Source organism: Paramormyrops kingsleyae, chromosome 14 (genome assembly GCF_048594095.1).
Source record: "Paramormyrops kingsleyae isolate MSU_618 chromosome 14, PKINGS_0.4, whole genome shotgun sequence".
Lineage (NCBI taxonomy): Eukaryota > Metazoa > Chordata > Actinopteri > Osteoglossiformes > Mormyridae > Paramormyrops > Paramormyrops kingsleyae.
Genome location: NC_132810.1, coordinates 7,216,855 through 7,242,226, shown reverse-complemented (window position 1 = coordinate 7,242,226; position 25,372 = coordinate 7,216,855). Strand labels below are relative to the sequence as shown.

Genomic DNA, 25,372 nt, shown 5'->3' with positions numbered 1-25,372 from the left:
CCATCCATGATGATGAAGAACCAGCCATGAACTCTACAGACCAGCAAAGTGTGTTCGTGTATTTGTGTCAGGACAGGGAGGAGGTTGGCAGCTATTTACAATCCCACACACCCCCTTAAAGATAGGGGGAGGGGGGGAGGTTAGCACACTGCACCCCCAGCAACAATATGCTTCACAAGAGGAAAATATAAAGCTGGATATAACCATCCAATTAATGGAGGTGAACGGCTTATTTTTTTTAGCATGTCAGTGGATGCTTTCTGGACCATTTCATAATGTTTGACAATCCCCCCCAGTGAAAAAGTTTGTTTTACATGTCACAAGAGGTTGTCTGGGACCTTTACAGAGCTCGGCAAGGTTCAGCAGGCACTGTGGTCCTGTTTATTGACTTAACAATTAGCTGGCCCTTGCATAAATCAGCTCCATCGCTTTGTTTGCAGTGTCACCTCAGAAACCACCAGAAATAGGCAACCTCAGCTGAAGTTGATTTATCGCGGCTTGGACGCACAAAGCGCTCCTGGGCCGTTAATTTAATTTCTGGAGGATGAGAAGGGAATAAAAGTTTACGACTGCACGCTTGAACCGGGCTGGACACGCAGGCCACTCGCCTTCCTGACAGTTCGTTTCTCTTTAGCTCCAGATTCAATTACAAGTCTCTGGGTTTCGAACCGGCTCGTAAAAGCGTTTCCAATGTACGGCGGTACTTTGGAAGCCTCTTTTGCGCTGTACCGTTAAATTAAAGGCGTCCACCAGCGCATCAAAACTCATTAATGCACAACTCTCTATTTATCCTTTAAATGCGAGATTGATTATCTTCCAAGTTAACAAGAAGCATTTGCTCTGTAATTCCTAGCTTACCTTTTCGTATCTCCTAACACGTAATTATATATGCGGTTATATTTCTGTTCGTATGCATAATAGGCTAAATAACATTTAACAGCTTTTTGAAAACACAACGCTGCGCTTGTTCAGCAGCACTGTCAAAATGCGATTTCTGATGAAGCGATAAGTTTGCCCGGAGACTTGGCAACACCGGAGGAAAGGCTTAATTTAATTAAACATCCATTAAACGTGAGTCGTCGATACAGCTAAAAGGATTTGGGAGTACATCATATCAGGTTAATAAGCCGTATGTAACCCAATTCACCGGTAGCGAGGCGACACGGTCTGACCTGCGCCTTTCAGTGCGGGAGGCGGCGGCGCTGTGCGGTCTCTGCGGGTCTGTGCGGGGACGGTAGGACGAAGGGGGTCCGATCGGCTGCACACGCGGTCAGTTACGCTCCCTGCCAAAACCTCGCTGTTTTAGATAAGATTCATTCCGGAATAGGAGCACGTTTTAAACATCGCAGACCAAGGTAAATGGGCTACTAACGATTTTTTTTAGATCTAATTTTTTTCCTCTAAATTAGTTTTCAATGAGAATTTATTACATTTTAATTTTGGCGAGCGTTTCTGTTTAGGGCTAGACGTTTTAAAACTGTCTATATGCAATACAAACAAACACCAAGTGCTTAGCTTGTGTAATCGATTCTTGTGTTGAGTAGTTCAACCCACTTTAATAGAGACTTTAATAATTAGCAAACTTCCCGGTGTGTTTTATAATTTTTAAAGTTTATTCGCCATCTAAATTTTTAGATATTTTATTCACTGTCAACGGGATGAACTACCTCTGATGTTAATTTAGAAAAGAAATCCACAATAATACAAACGTATGGTTGGAGGAAGTTTGTACCCCCTGCCTTATGTTAATAGATGTACTCCATACAGACTCGCAGTTTACTCCGGATGTTACCCTGTAGAAAAGTGACATCTGTAGAGAGCAATTCATGACTTATTGTATATCGGACACTGACTGGGAAGTTACCCTCTGAACAGCACATTCAGACAGCACGTCACATCTGACAGAGCCAAGATTTTTGGCATGTCGTCGAGCCCAGTTTGCTAACTGGTCGCAGTGCATGTGGACTGGGTTGGGAGGGCAAACGACACAGCTCTGTGAGATTCTGCTATGTATGCTCACACCCTTTCTCGCTTCTGGCAGCTTCTGTGAGTCTGTGCCTCTGTGCTTAATTACGTCTTTAGGGTATGTGGCTGCGTGTGTGGAACTGATATCTGATCTGGCTCCATGTATACAGGCCAGAACCTTGGTTTATATGTTAAATCAGGTGTAATTTAGGATTGATTCTCTGGGTGGTGTGTGGTTCTGCTGTTCCACCCTCTGTGTCACTGCTCAGAAGGTTGCTGGTTCAAGCCCCAGCCTCGGCAGAATAAGTTTTATTAAACCCCTAAGCAAGTCCTTTATTCTCCCAAAATGCTCCGGGGTACCAGATAAATGGTCTGGCCTTGTATTTGGAACCCAAACTCCACTCTCCACTTTATCTAAGGAGAGCAAAATGAGATATATGAAAGCAAGCATTCCAATGTACCTGTGCAAATGGCAAATAAAGCATAGATTCTTTTCTCAGGATCAGTGCTTTGTCATGGAAAGGCATTTCTGTGGATGGACGCCTAGATTTCCAGTGCTGTGGCAATCAGATTTCCTGTGAACTGCAGAGCCACTGAATGTTTTTTTTCCATCATGCTTGAATGAAATATGTCATTTGTGAAGAGCATTGCGCTTGTCGTCACATGCTGCTCTGACACATGGGACAAAATGTGCCTGGGTCATGTGGGGGGCGAGGGGGGGGGTGGGTGTTGACTGGGGCTGGTCACTGCCGGGGGCCTGTGCATATGTGTGTAATCTGCAGAGCAGAAATGTTGGGGTGGGGTCTGGGGTCAGTAATTACACCTGAAATGGTTTCCAGGCATCCCACAATCAGCAGGAAGTCCCCAGTGCTCCGAGGCCCTGCTGAGGAATTCCACCTTATTGGCCCTGGGAGGGGGGCAGAGAGAGGATGAAGCTGGGCATGATATCTTCTGGATGTCGCTTTTATTGCGTGAAGGTGCTCTATCTGCTTAACAGCTTCCCATCCTGTCGCTCTGAGCCGTCCTGCGGCTGCGTGAGCTTCTCCAGTGATACTGCATGAAATAAACCCCCCCACCCCCTGAGGCCCGGGGGGAGGGTGCAGCTCTTCTGTGGGCCCTTCCACGCAGTCAGGGGGTTACAGCTCCTCGAACAGGGAAAAACAATGAGTATAGCAGGGTTTATGGAAGGGGGTGGTGTTTACAAGATTGGGTGGGGTTTATGGGAGGGGCGGGGTTTACAAGATTGGGTGGGGTTTATGGGAGGGGCGGGGTTTGCAGAAATGAGGTGGCACTGGCATCTCATTGTTAAAGGTGCTTTGGTTAAAGGTGGCGATTTTCTCATGCATGGTCCTGTTGAGTGGTATGTCATTGTACACATCGGTCGTAAAGAGCCACAGGCAACGGCAGGAAGTTAGTAAACTGGTGTCCAGGCTAATGCCCCATGACCCTCTTCACCTCTCAGTCTGTCCTAATGGGAAAGAAAATAGTGCTGGCTGATTTTTACTGCCCCACAGAGGCACGTCCCCATTGGCCAGCTCTTGCACATGACTTGGGTCTCATTGGGGGCGCCGAAGCATGGCAGCCAGGTCAGCAACCTTGCACTTGTTGGTAGCATAGGCCGTGGCCCCTCGACAAAGGAAGGGGTCGACGACAGCCTGGAGTGCGGTCACTCATGTGACTTCGTGACAACGTGAGTGCCGGTATCCGGCAGACGCATCTGCGCGAGCTTCACGAGTGCTGTCACCTGTCCGGATTAAGCAAAGAAATCAAACTAACGATGCAGGGGCTGGCTTCCTGAGAGCTAGTGGAGAACGTGGATGCTTAGATAGCTACTAAAATAGAGAACCTGTGGAATAACGTGGAAATTATGCGAAGCTTGGGGGCTAAATGGAGATGGGGGGAGGGGGGGGGGTATTTTCACAGTATCGCAGTTAAATCTGATCTAGTTTGGGATTTGATGGACCTTGTCAGTTTCTCCTCAAGTATCCTTCGCCTCCTGTTTCCTAATTGGGGGGAGGAATGACGATAGCTTATCTACAGAGAACAGGCAGGACTTAGGAATGAAAACGACTGGCTGACATCACGCATCTGAGTCCCGCATGTGTCATGAAAGGGACCGGCGTCGGATCAAAGACGTGCCAGCCAGGGAGACAGATCGTCTGCATCTGATGCAGGCGCACTCCCGGTCAGACCTTCCCAGAATCCCCTGCGTATCATCTGACCTCCAGCTAACTCCTGGACACATAAACCCTGCCGACAGCTTTACAAGGGGCCCGGAGTCAGTAACCCCTATAACTGAAAAGGGCATTGGATGGGAAGCACAGCATATTTTATTAGCTTTCCTAAACCTCTCCCTAAGGTTGTCCAAGAGGTGTGGAGAGGAATTGATTTTTTTGCTCTTCATAATATCTAGAATGTTGAGGTGTCAAACTTCTGCTCTGTTGGCTTACTTTATGTCATCACGAGGGCCCACACTTTACCCAGAGGAAAGTTGGGATAGCTTTCTGTGACTTTAACTCTGGAGCCAGACACGTGCACAAAGCTGTAGTAGACTTGATGGAGTTCTGATGGAGATTAAAACCCACCTCAGGAGAATGTCCCAGAGCAAAGCTATATTTCTCACAGAATGGTGTCTTAAAAGATTATATTGACATATTGAGCTATACTAAAACAGTCTTAAAGGGGGGGATATGAGATGGTATAGTCAAAATATAGTGTGTGTATGTGTGTTGATGCAAGAGAGACCCTTATGTGAGATGGGATGGCCCCTGTGGTTTCTATGGTGATTTATCTCATTCATTAGCAAGTATCTGAGGTCAGTGGTTGAGGATCCCCAGGCCACAGGGCTAGCAGAGCAGAGGGAGACTGCGCAGTAAATTGCCCCTCCATGTGTAGCATTTGGAGACTCTGCAGTAAATTGCCCCTCCATGTGTAGCATTGGGAGACTCCGCAGTAAATTGCCCCTCCATGTGTAGCATTGGGAGACTCCGCAGTAAATTGCCCCTCCATGTGTAGCATTTTCACCATTTAGCCACTGAAAAAGCGTTCAGCCAGAATGCACTGAAGCAAAAATGCCTGATCGGGTTCCTGTCTTATTCTGCTCTGAAGTTTGTGCGTCTCAGATGTGCTTCTCTGCAAAGGACATCCTATCGCCATCCCCCCCACTCCCCCCACCCCCTACCCCGTGTGACTCCAGTTTCCTCTAGGGGCAGGAAAGAAAAACACAAGCTGTTGTTCTTGACACCCGTTCATGGGCTATCCTTACTAACCTCGCCGTTTAGGACCCGGACTTGTAACCCAAGACGCTGCATGTTCTCCACATCTTAGGGAAGTCATTAACCTGAAGTCCTTATTGCTTCTGTAAATATCCTTCTGCCTGAACAGCAGAAATCAAAGAACAGCAGAGCGGCATGGAAAGCCAACTTTAATGATTTTAAGAAAGAAACCCAGGTGTAAGTGGCAGACCCCTCCCCCCACCCATGTCTGTCTTTTTGATGAATGCAGAGGCCTTGTAAACTTGTTCACCCGAAGGCTCTCGTTTGTGCCGTGACTTGACACCATGGGATGTGATCCTGCCCTTTTTACGCCTCTTTAGGGACCGTAGTGGCATGTGTGGATGAAAAGGGAGGAGGAGTGAGAGAGGACGAGAGTGGCCCTTTATTCCTGGCTCCTATTGTGTGGCCTGTATGTTTTTAGGCACACGGTGAGCTCGCCGTGGGAGGGAAGCAGGAGCCTGATCCTGAATATTTTTGCATGTGCAAGCGATTGGCACAGTGTCTTTGTGTTTGTTGGTGATGTCACCAAGCATGTTGGACCTCTGCCACCAGCGTTGTCTGACGAGGGCCTGCTGAGGCTGGACCCATAATCCTTCATGCTTCCTCTCTACATACCCCTCTTGTCTCTTGCCCCCCCCCCCCCCCCCCACTGTTTGCTTTGCCTTAAGATTCTGGCAATTACCGGGACTGCGGGTGCAGACGTGCCTTGTGTAGACAGCTTGGTGGGGGCAGACATTCTAAACAAATACAGCCCCCCCCCCCCCCCAGGATCAGGAAGTACTTACGTCTGGACTTAAGCCCTGGAATCTGCAGACTGGACCCAGGAGAAGCCTGGGCCACACTGTCGATAATGAAATCGTAAAGGAGATAAGGGGTCTCAAAGCTGGCAGATTACGGCAGGAAGTGCCTGTTGGAGCGGTTCCTTCTGCTCGTGTTTAGTCCCTCCCGTTCTCACTCCCCTGCAGGACCCAGGCTTCGCCACCTTCCTGTTCGACAAGCTGCAGGCGCCCGAGGGCTTCACGGGGAGGCATGAGGACGCGGCCCGCTGCCAGGCCTGCGCCACCCCGCCGCACCAGCTGAGACAGCGGGCCCTGCAGATGGTGGTGGCCCTGGCCGACGATGTCCCCGACCTGCCGCCCTTCTCGGGACTGCCGGGGGCCGCCCATGGTGTGCTGGCTCTCCCATCGGCCCACGACTGGCCGCCACCCAAGGCTGGCACGGTACTTCCTGCTGGGGATCGGTGCCGGGGGCCCGGGTGGAGACCGGGGGGTATCGAAGGACCAAAGTCAGCTGTCCTCGGCTCTGTCACCATCCAAGCCCGACAGCACTTGGAGGGAATGTGGAACATTTCTCGTGTCAACAATTTCCTTCCTCAGCCAGGCCCGGTAAGAACCCAGAACTGATTTCTGAGTTTTTTGTGTGTTGTGTGTTTCTTCTGTGTTTATTTATATATTCGTGTCACTTGTGGGACATCCAGGTTCTCTTCTCAATAGAGCAGCAATGCTGGCTAATGCTGATGCTGTCAGAGCAGGACTTTCTCAGGACTTGAGGAAGTTCAGGAACCCCACAACCTGGACCTTCCTTTGTTCTGGAGGCCTTAAGTCCCAGAACTCAGGCCAAGTTGTGACCTTCGGTTGCTCCAAAATCTGGGACCCTCTGTGTTGCAGGGTTTCCAGGGCCCTAACCGTTGTGGACTGGCTGACCTTACCTTTCAAGGCCTTTGAAAGCTGCTCCTTGAGATCAGAGCTCAAGGGCCATGGAGATGCTTGGTTTCCCATAACTCTGCTCTCCTGCCTGTGTAGGCCCCCTCGTGGTGTCTTCAAAGCTGAGTTATGTGAGCTGTATGTTACACATATACATCATTAAAGACCTGCTCGTGTGGGGCTTCTGGTCATGTGATCATGCATTCAGTGTAAGGAGGGCCATCACAAACCAGACAGGCTAATAGCCACGGTCCTCAGGCTTCGGAATCGACTGTCACCTTCTCGTTATGTTACTCGAGGGATCATTGAAGCTGACAAGTGGGGCCTACCGGTGGGTGGCTATTGGAAGAACCTGATGTACAGTGATTGCGTTTGGCCAGCAGTAGTGGAGTGATTTTATTCAAGGAAGATCCAGTGTCGGAATGCAGATCTGAAGTACTGCAGTATATTGGACTCTAATGTGAGTCCAGACCTGGAGAGACAGATGGGTGCAAGTCCAATCCCCCCCAGTGAAATCCTGTGAAGGGTCTTCTATTCCACACCAACTGCCACGTGCCAACGAGAGAGCAGAGTCCTTCTAGACAGCAAGAATCATCATCTCATTTGCAGAACCAAGTTGAGCAACTGAGTCTGATTAGTCATGTCGACAGATAGATTTGGGTTTTGAGATGAACCGCTCCAGGTGTGGGGTGTCTCACCTGTTGCTTGGGCTCCTTCCCTGTGACTCTGAGCACCAGACGACTCCACATGTTCATGGTGTCCAGCGTGGCGGCGTGGCATTTAATGGACGCCTACAGGGGCTGAAAATCGATGGCCCCCCTTAATGGCTATGCAAATGTCCGCCGGGCAATTTTCCAGACTGACGGGTAGTTATTGATTAGTGGGGACGCTCCAGCGCTGAAATTCCGGCATGCGGAAAGCCCGCCTCGTGAATATGAATGAGTTTGGCAGAGCAGGAAATGACAGCGTGGGGGCAGGCCCAGAGGGCCATGCCAACGTGTCCCGCATGTCCGCTCCCCGCGGCCGCCGGCTAAACAAAGCCGCATCTGCTTTAGGCGCGACCTTGCCGCATTCCTCATGCCGCCCCCAGATGCCTTCGCATCCACAAATAGCGCAAATGGCCACTCCTTCTCAATTCCCCTTACATTGGTGACGTACATTTAGGAATCAGTATCTTGTTACTGTTACTACCCGGAGGCAGTTCGAGATAATCCTGCTTGGATGCTGTTTGCGGCCGTCGATGGACAGCCTGTCGTGCTGCTGGGTGAGCTCCTGGTTAGCGCTTCGCTAACGGGGTCCCATATCAGTTAAAGCTAATAAGCACCTGAGCTTTTAGTTGAGCTGCTAGCCACGGTAGCCTGGGACCACTGAAGCACAGCGCTTGTTTTTACTCAATGTATTGTCTGAAAACCAGTGCAGGTGGTGACACAAGGTGCCAGACGGGACTAAAACAAAGGCAGTAGGGTCAAACGGACCAGTTCGAGCGCTTTATGGACCGGGCCATCCGGGCCTCGGCAGAGGGAGGGTTTAAACTCCACTTAGCAGCCGGTCGCACAGAGAGGGAAATGCGTAAGACTATAAGCAGTCTATGTCAGTGTGGATAAAAGGGTGTGTTAAGTATGTAGATAAATAAAATGATTATGAACTAACAGATGGGGCTGCTGTCTCACCTGAACTAAAGAGTGCTGCACGACGGCCGCCAATTAGAGGTCCTCCCAGACGGACTGTACCGCTAACGATGGGCCGCGTCGTCACACGCTCTGCCGGGCTTCCTGATCCTCGTCTGCCAGCCTAGCCAGAGCTTTCTGCTCGGCTCGCTGATTTATTTCAGCTGACGGGCAGCACACAGAAATAGAGGACCGAACCCCAGAGTGAAGCTCTGATGAATTTTTGAACATTCCGGAAAGGGGAGTGGAATTTACGGCCATGTGGAAGGCTGCCTTTGTAGCCGGTCGTGATTCAGTCCGATCTTATTAGGTATTGCAGCACGGCACAATAAGCACCTTCGGTTTTGCATGACTGTTACCCTGCATGACTGTTACCCTGCATGACTGTTACCCTGCATGACTGTTACCCTGCATGACTGTTACCCCGGTTGCCCTGGTTCGCCTGTGGGTCTCCTGTGTAACGGTGGCAGTACAGCTGGGCACAGGTGGCATCATGCAGTGGGTACTGGAGGAGAGGCGATTGAGCGTGGGGGATGTGTGTCTGCTCCACCCCCGCCCCCCCCCCCCCAGCCTGTCTGCCTGTCTGCCTGTCTGATTGTGTTTGTCTCAGACAGCCCCCATGTGGTGCAGCTGCACTTTTGGGGGTCATGGGGACCGCTGCCACTCTGATCTCTGCAGAAAAGGTTAGTGTGGTGAGAGCACAGCTCACCTGAGCAGATCTGAGACAACGGGAAGACTTTCAGGACCCCGTGAGATACGGTAGTGCAGCAAGACTGCACAGAGGCCATCGCAACCATTCCTGTCGTCATGGAGACCGAAAGATCAAGTCAAAATCATGTTTTTATTCTGCTTCCCGCCCCGTCCTCACACCCAGGCTTTAGTCCTGACTTTTCCCTGACATGCACACACTGATAGTTCCTGGTTCTGTGGGTGCTGATAGTTCCTGGTTCTGTTGGCATCTCTTCTGGGCCGTGATGGTGCGAATCCCAGTGGGGTCTGTGGCTTTCCAGGAGGTTGTTGGGGTGCGTCCTCAGCAACACTGCCCTTTTTACTGATGAAGGCTGAAGGTTCGAGGGAGCATGTCTGGGGCCATGGGAGGGGGCTCACCCACCCTCACAGCCCACCTGAAGCCCTCATGACCTACAGCCAATATGTCCACCAGTGCCTTGGACTCCATGCATTCCTACTTTTTTGGTTTCTATGGCAACCCTGATCCACAAACCCCCCCCCCCACCACCCCAGTGCTTTTCCTGGGCCTCGACCTCCCACGTCGGCCCGCGTGACTTGGGTTTGACGCCCCGCTGAGTGCGTGAGAACAATGTCAGCCTGCCGTGCACCCCCGCTCTGCAATACACACTTAGGAAATCGCGAGCGTGACTGTGAGGATCCAGTTTGCAGCCTCCAGAGCGTCCACTTCGAAATATGAAAACGTGCACATGGGACACAAGTGGGGGGTCTCTTGGGGGGGGGGGGGGGGGAGCATGGTGCTCAGTGCAGACATGTCAGATACTTTCAGAGATGCCATGAGACCCATCGCTTGGCATTTACCCGTATGTAATGCACATATCTGCTCCTCCAGCAGTGAAAGGCCCGTGACCTCATGTTTCTGACACAGCCGTGAGCGATTGCGAGTACGATGCGGGTTATTTTATTTTGGTAACAATGCTTAAATATATCCCATTACACGCCAACGTGTGTAGAGTAATCGGAGAGCACCGGTGTAACGTGGCGAGGTGGAGGATAGTTCGCTCAGGACGACTTTGTCTGCACGACTCATTTTTTATTAATAACCTGTGTGTGCTCAAAGACCCTCGCTGGCTAATATTGATCACAGGCTATGGTTCAGCGAGGCCTTTGTTGGAGAGGAAGTGGATTTGAAAAGGCGGATAAAAAGGTCACAGCTTTAAAGAAAAGAGAAGGGATTGTGGGTAGTGAGTGGCGGCCCAGCGGGTGTTTCACAGTGCTGTCACATGGTCTCTCGTTCCGCGCGCCGTGCCTGACTCTGACGTGATGCTAACGAGGCGGTTAATTTGCCGGGAACGATGAGGCAGGAGATCATTTCAGGCCAGCATGCGAGTTGTTCTTAAACGCTGCTTGCTGGTGTGTCGTAGACCAACCTGCAGAGGCTCTTGAGACGCTAAGATCTCTGGGGTTTCTTCCCAACACAGGCGTGGCTGATGGGTTGTGGCATGGCTGTATGTTAACCTGCACCTAAGAAGGACACGTTGCCATGGCAGCAAGTTGCACGCACCATGGTTACTCTTACTTAGTACATGACATCATCTACCTCCCTGCCTGGCTGGTAGACTTGCTGGATGCACCAGCTGCCCTTTGTGTTGATGGTTCATCTAAAACCCTTGAATGTCTTCATGTAGGACAAAGTCTCTGAGACCCATTTGGTGTTGACCAGCTCACAGATTTAGCTCACAGTGTGAACATGCAGATAGTATCTGACCGTGACGATGATAGTTCCTTGGTGTTTATCTGCAGGTCTCAATAGGAAGCTTTTCCTTTCTTTTCCTACAGAGTCAAGGCCTGACCGTGGAGGTGGGGAGGGAGAGCATGTGCCCTGAGGTCATCAGCATCAATGGCCCAGTGGCCCCTGCCCTGCTTCGGAGCCCCCCCCTGCGAGAGCGGACTACACCCACACCTCAAACCTCTACACCGAGCACCTCTGCCGCTGCCTCCTTCTTCATAAGGTGAGGGTCTGCATTCACACAGAACCCCCCCCCCCACCACGACCACCACCACCTTGACACCATGAGCTTGGTGCTAGTCCCCTTAAGGTCTATTTTGGTCCTGCAACTCATCAACTCATAATGCGACATCGGCGATCAGCTCGAGCCCCATCTTAATCATCGTAACAAATCGCTAGTGCCACCACCTCCTGGGAGTTGGGAGGGAGCAAAAATGTGGACCGTCTGCGGGTCCCCGAGGACCGGCTTGGACTCTGAATTTTCCCCACCTGGACCACCTGTAGACTATTAAGGACTGCCCACTGTAATGGAATAAATTGCTGATGAATTCCTAGGCTGGTTACTTGGGAATAGAGTGGCTCCCCAGAGCCTATCCTGGGTGTCTGGGTGGCTAGGAGCTGTGTGGAGTGGGAACAGGGTAAGGCAACCCCGTAGGACATCAGCAGACCAGGCCTTGCGAGGTGGGGTGATCATAAGCACCAAAGCCCTCCACAGGGGTTCGTGACTGTGAGAACTGCAAAGCAGACCTCTGGTATATGACCAGGACCATGCCCTGGTCAGTACCACCAGGACCAGGAACAATGCCAAACCAGAACAGAAGGGTGGACAACCTAGCGTGTTGAGGTGTGCCCTGCTAGAAAGCGGGCGGGCCCGGCTGGAGAGGAGTGCAGGACTGACCCCGCTAATGCCGGGGTTAATTTTGTCTCCTGCTTTATCTGCTTCCATGTTGGCTTTGGCTCTGTTTTCGCAGCGGGAATGTGGGAGAGAGATGCGGGAAGCGAGGTGAGGCCTTCGGTTTCATCCCGACATCTTTCTTAGCCAAGATTTTTTTTTTGTCTGACTGAGTTTTGCAAAACAAAACAGTGGCTGTGCCAAATCCGAACCCTGGAACTCCTCACTGTGCCTCCGGGTGAAGGTGATGCGGGAGGACATTTTGTGGTCAGATAATATGATTGTTGTTGTTCCTTGACGGACTTGTGACTTTCTTGCTCGTTTAATCTTACAAAGGAGCATTCAGGTCACTGGTGCACTATACCCGGCACACTGTGGGAGTGGGGGGGGGGTCATTTGCGGGACACAGGCCGCCTTTGTTTGCAGATGCAGAATACCCCCCATCTGCCCAGCGACGGGCACGCATGTCGGCAGATAGGCTGAGGAATGCTGTGTTTGCAGAACACGCTTGTAGAAACGTTCTTGTGACCAAAATTACAGGCAAACTCCAGTGTAAGACAGGAGGAGTGTAGGACTGTGCTGGGCCAGTATGTGACACAGTGGGTTAGTACAGGGTATCTGTGATCAGAAGGTTGCTGTTTCGAATCCCAGGGTCAGCAGAGCAATGTCACTTATGGGTCCCTGAGCAAGGATCTTAACTCCCACCTGATCCAGGGACTGGCTGACTCTGCCATCTCAATTGCCGTCGATAAATTAAATGAAAATGGGGAGACACCGAGAGGAGCATTCAGGTGCAGATTAATGTGTTCATCAAACCATCCCATATCTGCCTCCCAGTCCAAGGGTGAATTCATTAGGCTCCCACCCCCAGCTTGGGCCTTCATTCCCACCCCCGGTCATGTGTGAGTCGCATTCCCCGGCCGCATATATGTGTTTAGCGTGGAGCCTCTGCAGCCCCCCCCACATGACACACAGACCCACGGTTCCCTCACCAGTTAAGCCCTGTTTAGTCTTTTGCCGATTGATGGGGGAGGGGGCTGCCGCTGGCCGCTTAGTGTGTGACTGAGCATATGTTTAACACATCGTCTACGGCAACTTAATGATGGAAGGGAAAATGGGGGCACAGATGCTAAATGGCAAATACGCCTCAGCGGCGTGCATCCCCCAAGCTGGTTAGTGGGGGGGGGGGGGGGGGGGCAGGTATATGCAGGGTGAGCAGAGGCAGTAGGTGGTTCCTGGATAGAAACAGAGGGTTACATACCCAATTGTTGCTTCTGTGTGCTCTCTGGTTAATGGGCGGGGGGGGGAGGCTGGGAACAGTGCAGGCTGCTGTTCTAATTAGTCACGGACTGCCTTTTTAGACAGGAAGCGTAAACTCTCTTGGGGGGGTGGTGGTAGAATTAGTCTGTGGCATCAGGAGCGGCACCGGAGGGGGCAGGGGGTAGGGACCCGTGGAACGGCTGTCTGGTGGAGATTGGTGACCAACCCCCCACCCCCCACCTTCAGCTGAGCTACCTGGTTAGGAGATTGTCGCCAGACAAGCCCCCCACTTTTGTGCCAGATGCAGAGGCCCCACAAAGTAACCATAGAAACAAAAGCTTCCCCTCCTCTGAGATGAAATGCACAGCATCCGGGCCTCATTACAGAGCGGTCCTGCCACCCCTGGCCGGGATTAACAAAGCCTCCTCGCTCCCCACTGAGCTTACATGTTTTATTTAAGATGCGCAGGAAGCAGGTCTCACTGCGCTTGTGCGAGTGACTGAAGACCCTCGTGAATGACTGAGCTCACTTTAGAACAAAGCGCAGGAGGCCATGGGCCGGCCAGCACCACACCGCTGCCTCGTTCTCCTCTGTGAGCTTCAAAGGGCATCTTCAAAGTTCTCATGAATGCCAATAGTGGCCGTCTTTACCTATTAATACTCTGTTTGACGCCCCCTGGGGGGTAGGATGGGGGGGGGGGGAGTGCAGGTCAGCGGTGTGTCCTTTCCTTCCTGTGTGAAGTGGGGTGGGGGGTGTCACTCTGCACCGCGTCACACCCCCCTGCAGGACGGGGACATAGTAGAGTGAGGGATGGAGAGAGAGGAAGAGAGAGTGGGGAAATCCACACTAATCACCCATTTGGGCAGCAGAGTCTGAGTGACGGCCATAATCCTCGTCACTAACATTGATTCACAGCGGAGGGACTTGGGTTGAGTTGGGGGGGGGGGGGGTGTTGCTGTGAGGTAGCCGCTGGGCCATGCTGCTAGGGGGAGGTGGAAAGGTGGGGGCGGGCAGTAAACAGGCCGGCAGCACGTTCTGAGCTCAGTATGCTGGCCGCCTGAAGAGGAGATACATGGTGGACAGGTTTGGGCTGGAGCTTCACGGCATCAGGACAGGAGAAGATCATGGGGCTCCGGTAAGTGGCACCCAAGGTCGTGCCGTGATGCTGTCCCTCACACAGACTCCCCTTCAAATGTTTTGGGGTTTGATACGGCTGTCTGTGCTGCCGCCTGTCAGTCTCCATATGTCAGGGCACAATCTGACGATCGCAGTCGCCATTTTTAGGTGTCCGATTTTTATGCCTGTGTGTTATAGACAGAGAAGTGGGTCAGTTTTCCTGGCGTTTTATTGCTTTTGTTCTGGAAAGCTTAGCAGAAATGCGGTTGTGAAAATTAGCCTGTTAAGTAAAGCTTGATGACTTTAAGTTGATGACTTTAAGTTGATGACTTTGAGTGCAAAGAATTGAAACAGCTGACATGAGGGCACTACTTTTTCAGAAGGGGGGGGGGGGTTGTTTGGTGCTTATTTATTTCTACAGCCTGACACCTCGTGTGTTTTCCTGAACTTTATTTGGGCTGATGTTTTTCCACCCTTATCTGGCCCCCCAGGTTCACCATCCCAAAGGCTTGTGTCCTGATAAAAGGGGGAAGACCAGTAGCTAAGTTGTCCAAGCCCATCGCCGCTGATCTGCACCCCTGTTTACTTTGTGGTCTGACACCAGCTGGTCTTATCACCCGGTAATAAGGCTATCAGCCTCTCCGTGCTTAATGGCAGCTGTGATTTGGGCTGTGACTTAGACGGGTGCGATAAGCCCAGGTGTTAAGGGCTATCACTGGCCTGTCTAGCAGAATGAGAATGTATATAGGTGTTGAGTGAACCCCCCCCCCCCTCTCTGAAGAGGAGCTAGGCTTCTTCCTGTCCTGGGGGACTATTGTTTCAGCTTCCCAGCCAGATGGGACCTCTCACAGCTAGCCAGCTACCTCCTGCCTCTCTCCGTTAATGGGTGTTAATGGTCCTGCTGGTTCCAGATCCAGTTTGACCCACCCCCACACTGTACCTGCCAGCCGTGCAGAAAACACAGCTGAGCTCCAAAGGAGAACTTCTCCCATCTTTGGGAAAACACTTTTTAAGATCTATTTATGTGCAGGCCGCTAATAAGGAAAGCAGGGTGTATATTTGAGTGCTTTGCTTTGTGTTGGGAGCTGATTCCAAACTGAGCCGTCAATGTTAGGAGTCTGTGGAATTTCCCATGCGGACAGCTCTGCTGTGTCCTTGTTTGCTCTAGTCAGCTTTAAAGGAGAGGTAATTGTTAACAGACTTAACAGAGGCGTAAACGGGAGTCCATGCTGCTGCAGGAGGCCACCTCTAAGGTTGTGCCGTTCAGCCACCACACCGGGGTGAGTTTTCTCTTGTGGGGGGGGGGGGTGGACCCCCATGGTCCTGTTTTGGACGTCATAACCCACTTTGTCAGACAGAACTCCTGGCAAGCGATTTGCTTGGGTGGAGAGGTGCTGTGGGGTGGGGGTGGGCGGGGGGGGGGGATTGTTATTTACGAGACCTGAAAGAAAAGCGCTGACTGGTTAGTAGTAGTGGTGTCCCAAGCAGGTCCTTTCATTTGGGACACAAAGGGGCTCAGTGTCAATCAAGCGGGGGCGGGGGGGGGGGGTGGAACATCCTGTGCTTCCTGTCACCTGATGAAGGAGCACCTTTGTGCCTCGGGTGGGGAGGGGGGCAGCCATTCCCCTGAGTTGTCATTTCTCAGACAGATAAAGACATATGCTGCAAAGGCTTGTGGGTAAATGGCGGGTGTTGCTGACCATTCAGTTTACAGGTACAGAAAGACCAGCTCCTGCAGCTCAGACTGGCCATCCCTGGACCTCATTCGCGCATCACTGAGAGGAAAAGGCGCCACACACACCCTTTAACTAACTTTCGTTCTTACTTCCTTCATCTGCACCTTATTGCTTTGTTGATTCTGTAACCCTTAAATCCAAAGTAAACTTTATTTTTCCCACCTTGAAGCTTTCACAGCTGCTGCTGTTAAGGCGAGACCACATGCCCGAGGTACCACAACTGGGCAGCACCTGGAACCGGCAGCTTTTGGGTTCCGGGTCTGTTTGCTTAAGCCCCATGCCGTCGGCTTCCCCGCTGAGGAGGGATCAGACTCCTCCGAGGCCAGGAGGCAGATTCGGATGAAGCTGTGGTGCAGGGCTAGGGCTGCCAGTGCCTTTAGCTGTGTGTGTGTGTGTGTGGGGGGGGGGGCAGGGTAGCTTGGACATGAGCTTGGGGGGGGTGGCTATGAAGATAAAGTCTTAAATCAACAAATCAGACCAGTTTAGTGGCTCCCCAGCTTCTCAGAGACAGACTGCTGTTGTGATGCTTTCAGCAGGAATGGACCGTAATTCACATACTATTGTAATTTAGTCCGGAGTGTGTAAGTTGATTCCCCAGCCAATAGCTCATTTTCCGAAGTTGCACCCCAGCCCCCATTCCTCATCTGAGGAAGGTCCCAGTGTGATTCTACCCCTGCGGCTGACAGTATATATCTGCTGGGTGGATGTGCTCAGATCACCACAGAGGATAAACTCTGTTGTCTAAGCAGCTAGTTGAGCAATCGCCAAGTAAATGCATCTCCCAGAATTCATCTCTCCCTGTTCCTCACCTTCCCTCTCCCTGTTCCTCACCTTCCCTCTCCCTGTTCCTCACCTTCCCTCTCCCTGTTCCTCACCTTTCCTTAGCAGCTTTCCAGAGGCACATGGATTCGACCTTCTAACTTCCTAGAAATTCAATCAGTCCTAAACCGCGGCCTCTCGGGGGGAGCGGTTGAGTCGGAAAAATTCGAGAGCCCTCCCCAGGGACCGTTGTCTGGTTTTTACCGGCCCGTGATGGTCGGTGGGCTTTGACAGCGAGGTTTTGTTTGCTCTGGATGCCTGCAGATCGCCCGGTGTCAGGGAGGATTAAAGCCTCTAATCAGTTCGTGCCCCGGCTCAGAAGGGCGTATTCGGGGTTCCCATTATCAGGCTTCCGGCGGCTCAAGCGTTTGACTGCGCGTGAGCGTGTCTGCATGCTGAAATGCAGCGGAGAGTGCGCCGCAGCATCGCAGGATTACCGAGTGTGTTTCCATGATACCAGGTGAGCTGTTAATCAGAAACAGCATTTTCCCGGGAATGGGCCAGAACGTCGAATCAGCTTTGGGGCGTTTCGTCTGCGAGTCCAATTTCCCCCCGCGTTGTGCCCTGTGACCTCTCACGGGCCCGTTGTCTGGCCGGCCCCCTTCCAATTAATTCCCGTCGCCTGTCAGCCGCGTCGGCCTCTCATCCATCATGGTCGCGGCCGATACGTGATTCCGTCTTTTTCCCCTCTGTGATCCAGACTATTGATCAGGGCCTCAGTGGCCATTGATGCATGAAAGCAGGCCGCTGTTACAGGACCACAACGAAGGAGCTCGTGCGTGCCAACCTCTCTGCTCTCCCCTCGAATTCCCTGACTTTCTCCTTCTCCAAGAAGAGCCTGGTGGCCTCAGCCTTCACGACTAAACTTGCCGCTCACATTTCCACCCCCCCCACCCCACCCACTAGACTGCCACTGTACCCTCACATCGTGCTGATTCACCAGAATATAGATAGCAGACTGAGGAACACGTGTTGACCCCTCCCCCTGCCCTCCACGCCCCCCCTCCGCCCAGCCCCGGTCACCTTCTCTCGGACAGGCGTTGATTAATCCATCACAAATGTTCCCAGCAGCCCCTGGGCTGTCTGCTGCCGCAGCCGGGATGGGCAGGGTAAATAAATAATCTGTAGGTGCCTGGTGTGAGTGATTAATGAGGGAGGTGCTGACTGAAGCAGCACTCTGTCTCCCCCTGCTTCTCACTTCCTGTCGCAGCATCCCTCCCATGTGTTCTTATTTATTTATTTTGTGAGTGATTAATTAAGATGCCGGCCACAACAGGACGGGGTTAACTTGTCCGGTTTCGATAGGACTCTGGGTGTCCTGGGGTCCTGGGCCTATCTGCCTGTACCCCTGCTGCCTTAAACTTCAGGCTGGTGCCGTGCATATTCACTTTCGGCTGTATGACGGATACGACCTGGAGATGGCCCCGATGTGTGGGTTTACATAACGAGCCCCCCCACTCCCTTTCGGGTGTACGCCACCGCGCCTGAGGCATTCCCGTGGCAGCACATGTTGTCTCTCGTCTGATTGGGGTGAGGTGAGGTTGGGGGGGGGGGGGGAGTGGTTTCTGTGCTGCGTACGAAGCGAAACTTGCAAGCGGCAGACGAGGGTTGTAATTATACCCTGAATCCTCGCTCACCTGTGCGGCACGTTTGACACGGATCGCGAGCGTTAGGAGCTCCATCGCGAGCGGAGGGAGGAAGTATCGGCGCGGAGATAAAAGCCACTGCTAATCTCCGTCAGCGGCAGGGAGACCTCGCAGCGATGCACGCAGACGTCTTCATTGCCGGCTGTCAGGAGTCACCGAAAACGGTCCTCGCTCTCCGGGGCTTTCTCGCGCTCTGTTGAGTCAACAAACCCGCCGTGATGAGCGGCGAGACTAACTTCCGTTGTACCAGCTCATCTTACGCCGGTGCGTCAAAAAGTGCCGCAAGCCGTTATAGTTGGAACTCGTCTTCCGAGCGGCGTCAGACCGCTGAAGAGCTATCATTTGTGGCATGGGCCTTGTCCTGTGGTTTGCTGCACTGCTGCGACTTTGTCTCAAGCCTTTGATTGAGCTCTTTGATGCCCAAACCCCCCCTTATGATATTTTATGGGTTTATCAGGCCCCTTGGAGAGGGAGGGCATGCAATAATTACTTGCATCAAGGTTTCCATTACTTAGTAAAAACTTAACCATCTTCCTCATTTCTAGTGTTACTGAGCTGAATTTTATACTGAACTCAGTGTACAAAGTTCACTGTGAGATCACCACTAGATATCACGCGAGAGGCTGTTGTACTTCCATAGGATCTAGCTCTTCCATGGCTCTTTGATAATTGGCGCATTCAGCTGAAGCTCGTGTGAAGCTGCTGGGTCATCTGGCCTAATGGGTAGCGAGGAGTGGCCCAGCTTCCTCCAGGAAGTCTGCGTGACTGCGTCCTCCCCCCAGCCTGCTTCTGGGCCTCTGCAGGTACGGCTAATGCACATTGCCCTGGCCCTGTGAGCTCAGTAGCCATACATGTGTGAGCGATTTCACCTGCCTGAGGGTGGGGGCAGCTCAGCTTTGCCTGCATTGTGTATAAACCGCATTAAATTTCTTTAATCCTTATTTTAATTAGATTTTTTTCTCCTGTTTAAACTCAAATGATTTAATTTATTTTAGGTCAACATGGGACTCCTGCCCAGGTGCACCCTGGGAATGGAGACTTTCGATTCTGGCTCTAATGTGGCTTTCATGATCCTATTACCACTCTCTGGTTTCAGGCAGAAAACAGTCTGCCGCATTTCAGGCTGTCAGCCAGCAGAGTGGTTGTAGAGGCGCTTTCTGGAGAGGTGCCCCCTCCGTCTGCGTTTCTGCGTTCTGACTGTTCCCCGCCATCCCTCTCTCCCACCATAACAGCCCCCCCACACTCATTTTGCACCTGGTGCTCTCTAAGAACATCACAAGAGATTCATTGTTTTGGTTCCGGTGTTTGATTAAACTTGAGCTTCCGTTATCCACGTGTTTGAAGTCGCTGTCTGTCACATCTCCAGATTGTCTCTATCCGCCGGCACTAGGGCGGGAGGGGGGGGGGGGTAGGGTAGGCGTGTTCTCAAAGCCTTGTTATAGATCTCCCTCACTCTGAATTGGTGACTCTGACATCCAAAGGAGACAGGAGGCTGTGACATCTACTGTCCCCAGCTCTGTTTTGTGTAACTAAGCCCCTAAGCCCACAGTTACTGGGATGTTTGGGTTTGGCTGCATGACAACATGCACTGTGATACTGTGTGTAATTTGCTGGGTGAGATCTCATCCCCCCCCCACACGTTCCCTGCTGATTTATTTCTGCATAATGCAGCCCACATAGATGTCCCCCCCCAGGTGTCTCTGGGGGAGCTGTCCCACGCGCATGCTAATGATCTTGTACCGAGTGCACGACCGGCAGAGCTGCTCTCGCTGTTCCAGGTCATTTCACATTAGCCGGCAGTCAGGGCTTCCCCTGGTGGGATTTCGGACCCAGGCAGGGAAAACAAGATGGGTCTGACAGTTGTGGCGTTGTCCTTCTGTAACCTGTAACGGCCGTTGAGGACCATTGAAGATTAGCTAGTACCTCTAGCACCCTGCAGCTGAACATCTGGCCGGGGCGGGACACCCCCCCCCCCCGTGTGCCATCCCAAACGCAAGGTATCCGAGTATCACCCAGACAGGGAAGGGTGATACATCCAGGCATCGCTGTTAAGGAAGTCACTGGTTTTCAGTGAATCACTGAGCTGACTTCAACACAGATGTTCATAAGTTTAAGGACTATTAGCGGTTAATGCTACCAGCAGTTCCAGTCTAGCAGACCACAGTAGGTTCTTGATTCTTCTAACATTTTAATGAGCTTTATCCCTGGTACCTGAGCGGGAAGGTAGATAGATGGATGAGTGGCTGTAAAGATTAATAACAGGTTTGAAATTCGATAAAGAGGTTCATCTGGAGATTGGAGTCACTGGCTAGGAGCTAAGAAGGACAGAGATGAGTAGCCCAGCGTTTGGGGCAATGCAGGCGGCCAGAGCCTCTCTTAAATACTACTGCTTCCCTGAAGCTTCTTTCGGGGCCCCCATCCGTCTCACGCTTCAATAACAGCGCAACTATAAATAGGCATATTTTGGAAAAGTGTCAAGCAGTTGGCGTTGGATTGATGAGGAGCAGGCTGGTTTTCCTCCAAAGGTCAGGAGTTGAGAAAGTGAAGATTTTTCACTGACTATGCCAAACAAAACACCCAGCCTGCTTTTAGGCTTGGCTCTGCTGAGGGGAAAGGTGACTCTAACTCACGGCTGGGGGGGGGGGTGCATCTAGATAACACTAGTGGTGCGGAATGAGTATTCCTGCATGCCTCAGATATGTGGAGCCCGTGCTTAGTGTCCGACGGCATGTATACCACAGTGAGGAAGGCTGGTTTATCACATATGTTTGATCATTTTCAGTCATGGAATTAAAAAGCGTTTGTCCGGACAAAGGAACCATTTGAGGAGCTGTTTATTTTGTCACTGCATACTAACGTCTCTGACGTTGAGCTGAATCACATCCCAGTGACGGTGCTGAAGATGGTGACATCATCCCGTATATCTGAGGTCTGAAGTCTGTATTTGGGACAGACATGGAGGGTGGCGACTCTCCTCATTGGTCATTCTGACAACAACATTAGTTAGTTAGCAGATGAGATAATGATGCGAGCTTATGACTCACCTAGTGAGGCTGGATGTGTTTGTATATCAACAGTACTCAAGGGAATTACAGTAGAGCTCTGCCATTGTCTGGATCCCTCACCTATCCTGTTCTCCACAGCGCCACCACCTGGCTGTTTGTCATTAGCATGTTTGTCCAGCTGCCTGACAGATACTTCAAGAAAAGGAAAAAAAAAAAAGGTCATTTATATTTTATAAAGACCGACTTTTTAAAGAAGAAATCAGTGCTGGGCTCCTGCACTCTGATAGCAGCACTGACTGGGCAGACGGCAGCTAACTGGGCTGGAGGGTGATGGGATCAGGGGAAGACAAAAGGCTGCGTCAGGGGTGGTAAACGAGGCTAACAGGCTAATTAGCCCCAAACTGCGCGGTGGGACCGCAAGGGCTGAGGAGGCTGGGAGCAGGATGGGGACGGATTCCGGCCAGCGGTCTAATGAGGGGGCCGGGCTGATGACTTGTCAGCGCTGAGGAATTCCTCCCGCTAATTTGACAAAGGTTGAAAAGGGCCTGGACAGATTATTGACAGCAAAGCAATGGTGGGGCTTTTAAAAAGTGTGAGCACTCCACCCCTCCCCTGAAAGTTCCCTCCCCAGTGCTCCCGCTCCAGATTGAGATGTCCATTCTCCATTCTCCCCCTCACAAAAGGCTCCGGGATTCGTTTCCCTGACAGCCGCTTCTTGCGATAATCTTACCTGCATTCATTTGTAGGTTTTAGAATCCTTACTGGGCTGCCTGTGAATAGGACCCCCCCTGCCACTTGCCTTCTGGATCCGCCCTGCTCAGACCCACGAGGGGTGGTTACTGCCACACCTTTTTTAGTCTGCCTGGCCAATCAGCACGTGAGCTGTGGCGGCAATTAGTCATGTGATCGGTCACCTCATAAATGGCTGCTAGCTAGCACTGTGACTTGCTAGATAAACTAATAATCGCTGTCTAGTGAGGTGACCCCCCCCCCCCCCCACACCTTGGCCAGCTGTAGGATGCACTATGCAGGGTGGAGCAACTGAAGCCCAAAATCATAGGAATGCAGCGATGGGAATAGACAGCAGGGTTCCCATAGCGATTTGCCATGGTTTTCCGGGGGAACAGCCATACGAGTCAAAAATGGGGGAAACGAGGTGGAGACGGTGGGGGGAGGGGGGCTGGACTCTCGCCTTTTGGAACTGAGATATGAAAGTTAATTTCATGGGTGGGTTTTGGAGGAGAGACATGGGGAGACACTGCCTGCCTCTTCGCTCCTCGGCAGCCGGTCTGTGAGATAGGCTGGGCAGGGAATGAATCTCTACCAGTTGGGGGCTGGAATTCGCTCTACTGGGGTAGAGGGGCTCAGCCGCAGCCACAGGCGGGGCCAGGCTTGACCTAGGCTTAAATTGGCAACAGCGGGGATGCTTAGTCCCCCCCCACCTGTATCATTAGTTGGTCGGTCTGTGTTCCTCCTGCCAGGCCGTCTGTCCGTCCGTCTGTATTCTGACCCTTTGTTCACACCCCCCTCCCTGGCGTGTCTGTCAGACATAGCTGCTGCCTGTTCGTCTCGTGCTTATGATTAACAACTTTGTCTCAGTCGTCTGAACGATCAGGCCCCAGACACACAAAGGCACGCGTGCGCGCACACACACGCACACACACACGCACACACACACACACACACGCGTGCACATGCAGGCAGACAGACGGGCAGCCACACTAACCAAATCTCTTTGAAGTCCGAGAGCATATGAAGAGGGGGTTTCTCTGTGTGCGCGGTATTTGCGGAGCAGCAGTGCGCGTGCGAGAGTGTGTGCGTGTGGCTCGTTGGCGGGAGGAGAAGGGGCTGTGCCGAGGAGAGAGAGGGAGAGGAGTAGAGAGGGACAGAGAGGGAGACGCAGGCGAGGTGCTCAGGACAGCCGCTGAGAGCAGGAGGTCCCTCTGCCGCCCCTGGGCTCCGGAAGGACGGCTCTGCCTCAGAAGGGATTTTATTGTACTTTTTTTTTAAAAAACGTCTTTTGTGCCTCATCCCTCCTGTTCTGGGGTTTCCCCATTTTTTTTTTTACTTCTGTGGCAGAGAGGGTAGCAAGTCTTAGCTACAGCCTTTCAGTGGAGGTGAAGAGGGAAGGATTAACGAGGAGCGAGCGAGAGGGAGAGAGAGAGAGAGGGAGAGAGAGAGCGCGAGCGGGGACTGTAGGTGAGCAGATCTGTCTGCGTGCTGGAGCGAACCAGAGGGACTGAGCGCGAGCGAGGAGCAAGGAGCCAGACAGAGAGGAGTGTGGAGGAGCCGAGAGGAGGCGCGGACACCGGGATTACAGGAAGCAGGCGGCTTTGGCGCCTAGGGACGCGACGGGCAGTGGGAGCAGGAGGGAGCATGGACCACGGGGGCTGTTCCCTGCCCTGCCTCGGCAAGCCCACCACCCTGGGGCCACGCCGGGTCCCAGCACCCTGTGCCTGCTGACAGCGACCCCCCCCCCCCCCCACTCCTTTTCCCACGTGCGGCTCCGGGGTGATGTGGCCGGGCTCCCCGTCGCCGATGCTCCCGGGGATCCGCACGATCGAGAGGGAAGCCCCCTGACCTCCCCACTGCAAGCTTTCCCCCTCGCACTGCCTCACATGTGCAGAAATTATGGGATGTGGAGCGAACGAGCGGCCAAAGCGGATGGAAGAAGTTGAGCTTTCTCAGTGTGACGGCGCGGTTCTGAACACTCAGTAGATGATGGATTGGAATGAGCTGTAAGTAGACCCCCCCGCCCACCTTGCCTGCCCTGCGCTGTTTCTTGCTGTCTCACGCTTACTCAGGTGTCGGTCATCGACTTTATGTCAGTTGCCATGCTAGCCTTTATCAGTTTTACCATTTATCATCATTTAATTGCCCTTTATCTGGCGGGAGCTCACTCTCCCAGCAGGGTGGCGGGGGGGGGGGAGCATTGCCGTTCACGCCATAGTCTACAGAGGGGGGGTGGTTGATATTTGTTCCTCACATTAGCATCTCTGTCTGGGGGTCGCAAAATGAGGCGGGGGGTGAACAGGTGGGCACGTCTCAGTGTGGACGTGTTCCACGTAGCGGGAATCGCGGGGGCCCAGAGGGGCCAGGCAGGCGGGGGCCGCTCTGCTTTCGGGCAGCCCGACATGGGCCCATATTACCGTGCCGGTCCGCACTGCAAGCGTGTGCGTGTGTGCGCGTGCGTGCGCGTGTGGGGGAGGCAGGGTGGTTAACCTCAAGGTTACACGCTCCGTGGTGAGATGCTTTCACGCCCGTGTGGCTGTGTGCGAGGACAGCAGCCCCAAGGTTACTTAGGGAGCTGGGCACCGCGATCGTGTCATAGGCTTCTGTCAGTCTGAACGTGTGTGTGTGTGTGTGTGTGTGCGTGCGTGTGTGTGTTTATTCATAGCCCAACCTCAGTTTACATGCCTTGGACACCCAGACACACACACACTTGCACATACAGACACACACACACCCTCTTACACGCTTCCCCGCTCCCCAAGCTCCGTTCCTGGACGCAGTAATTACTCCAGCAGCCGGCACTGTGCTTCCTGATTGTGCGTAAGGGCTGCCGCTCCAGGGGGCGTCGAATGTGAGAGGACCGGGACTGACACTCCAGGAGGCATGGGTGCTGGGGGGTGGGGGGGGGGGGTTTTGCCGGCAGCCCCCCCAGTCCAAATCGCTTGGAGCAGGACTCTAATGAGCTCAGGCTGGTTTCACAGAAGCAGCTGGCTCTCTTGGTGAGAGACACACACATGTTGGCAAGATCCTTTAATCTCACGTCCTTGAAGTCTTACATTGATGCTCACGCACAATTACAT

The 25,372-nt window shown here is 52.6% G+C and overlaps 1 protein-coding gene across 5 annotated transcripts in view; it reads left to right on the top strand.

Annotated features, from left to right (window-relative positions):
* Positions 1-25,372, top strand: part of kif26ab (kinesin family member 26Ab) — a 76,228-nt gene that overhangs the window by 30,903 nt on the left and 19,953 nt on the right. For 3 of the 5 annotated variants that reach the window (XM_072699196.1, XM_072699194.1, XM_072699195.1), the window contains 2 exons: positions 6,206-6,625; positions 11,137-11,309. In XM_072699196.1, the coding sequence (XP_072555297.1) occupies positions 6,206-6,625; positions 11,137-11,309 (593 nt within the window). Of the gene's footprint in view, positions 1-6,205; positions 6,626-8,168; positions 8,208-11,136; positions 11,310-23,322; positions 24,299-25,372 lie in introns of those variants that run through there. The other 2 variants (XM_072699197.1, XM_072699198.1) reach the window with 2 other exon arrangements.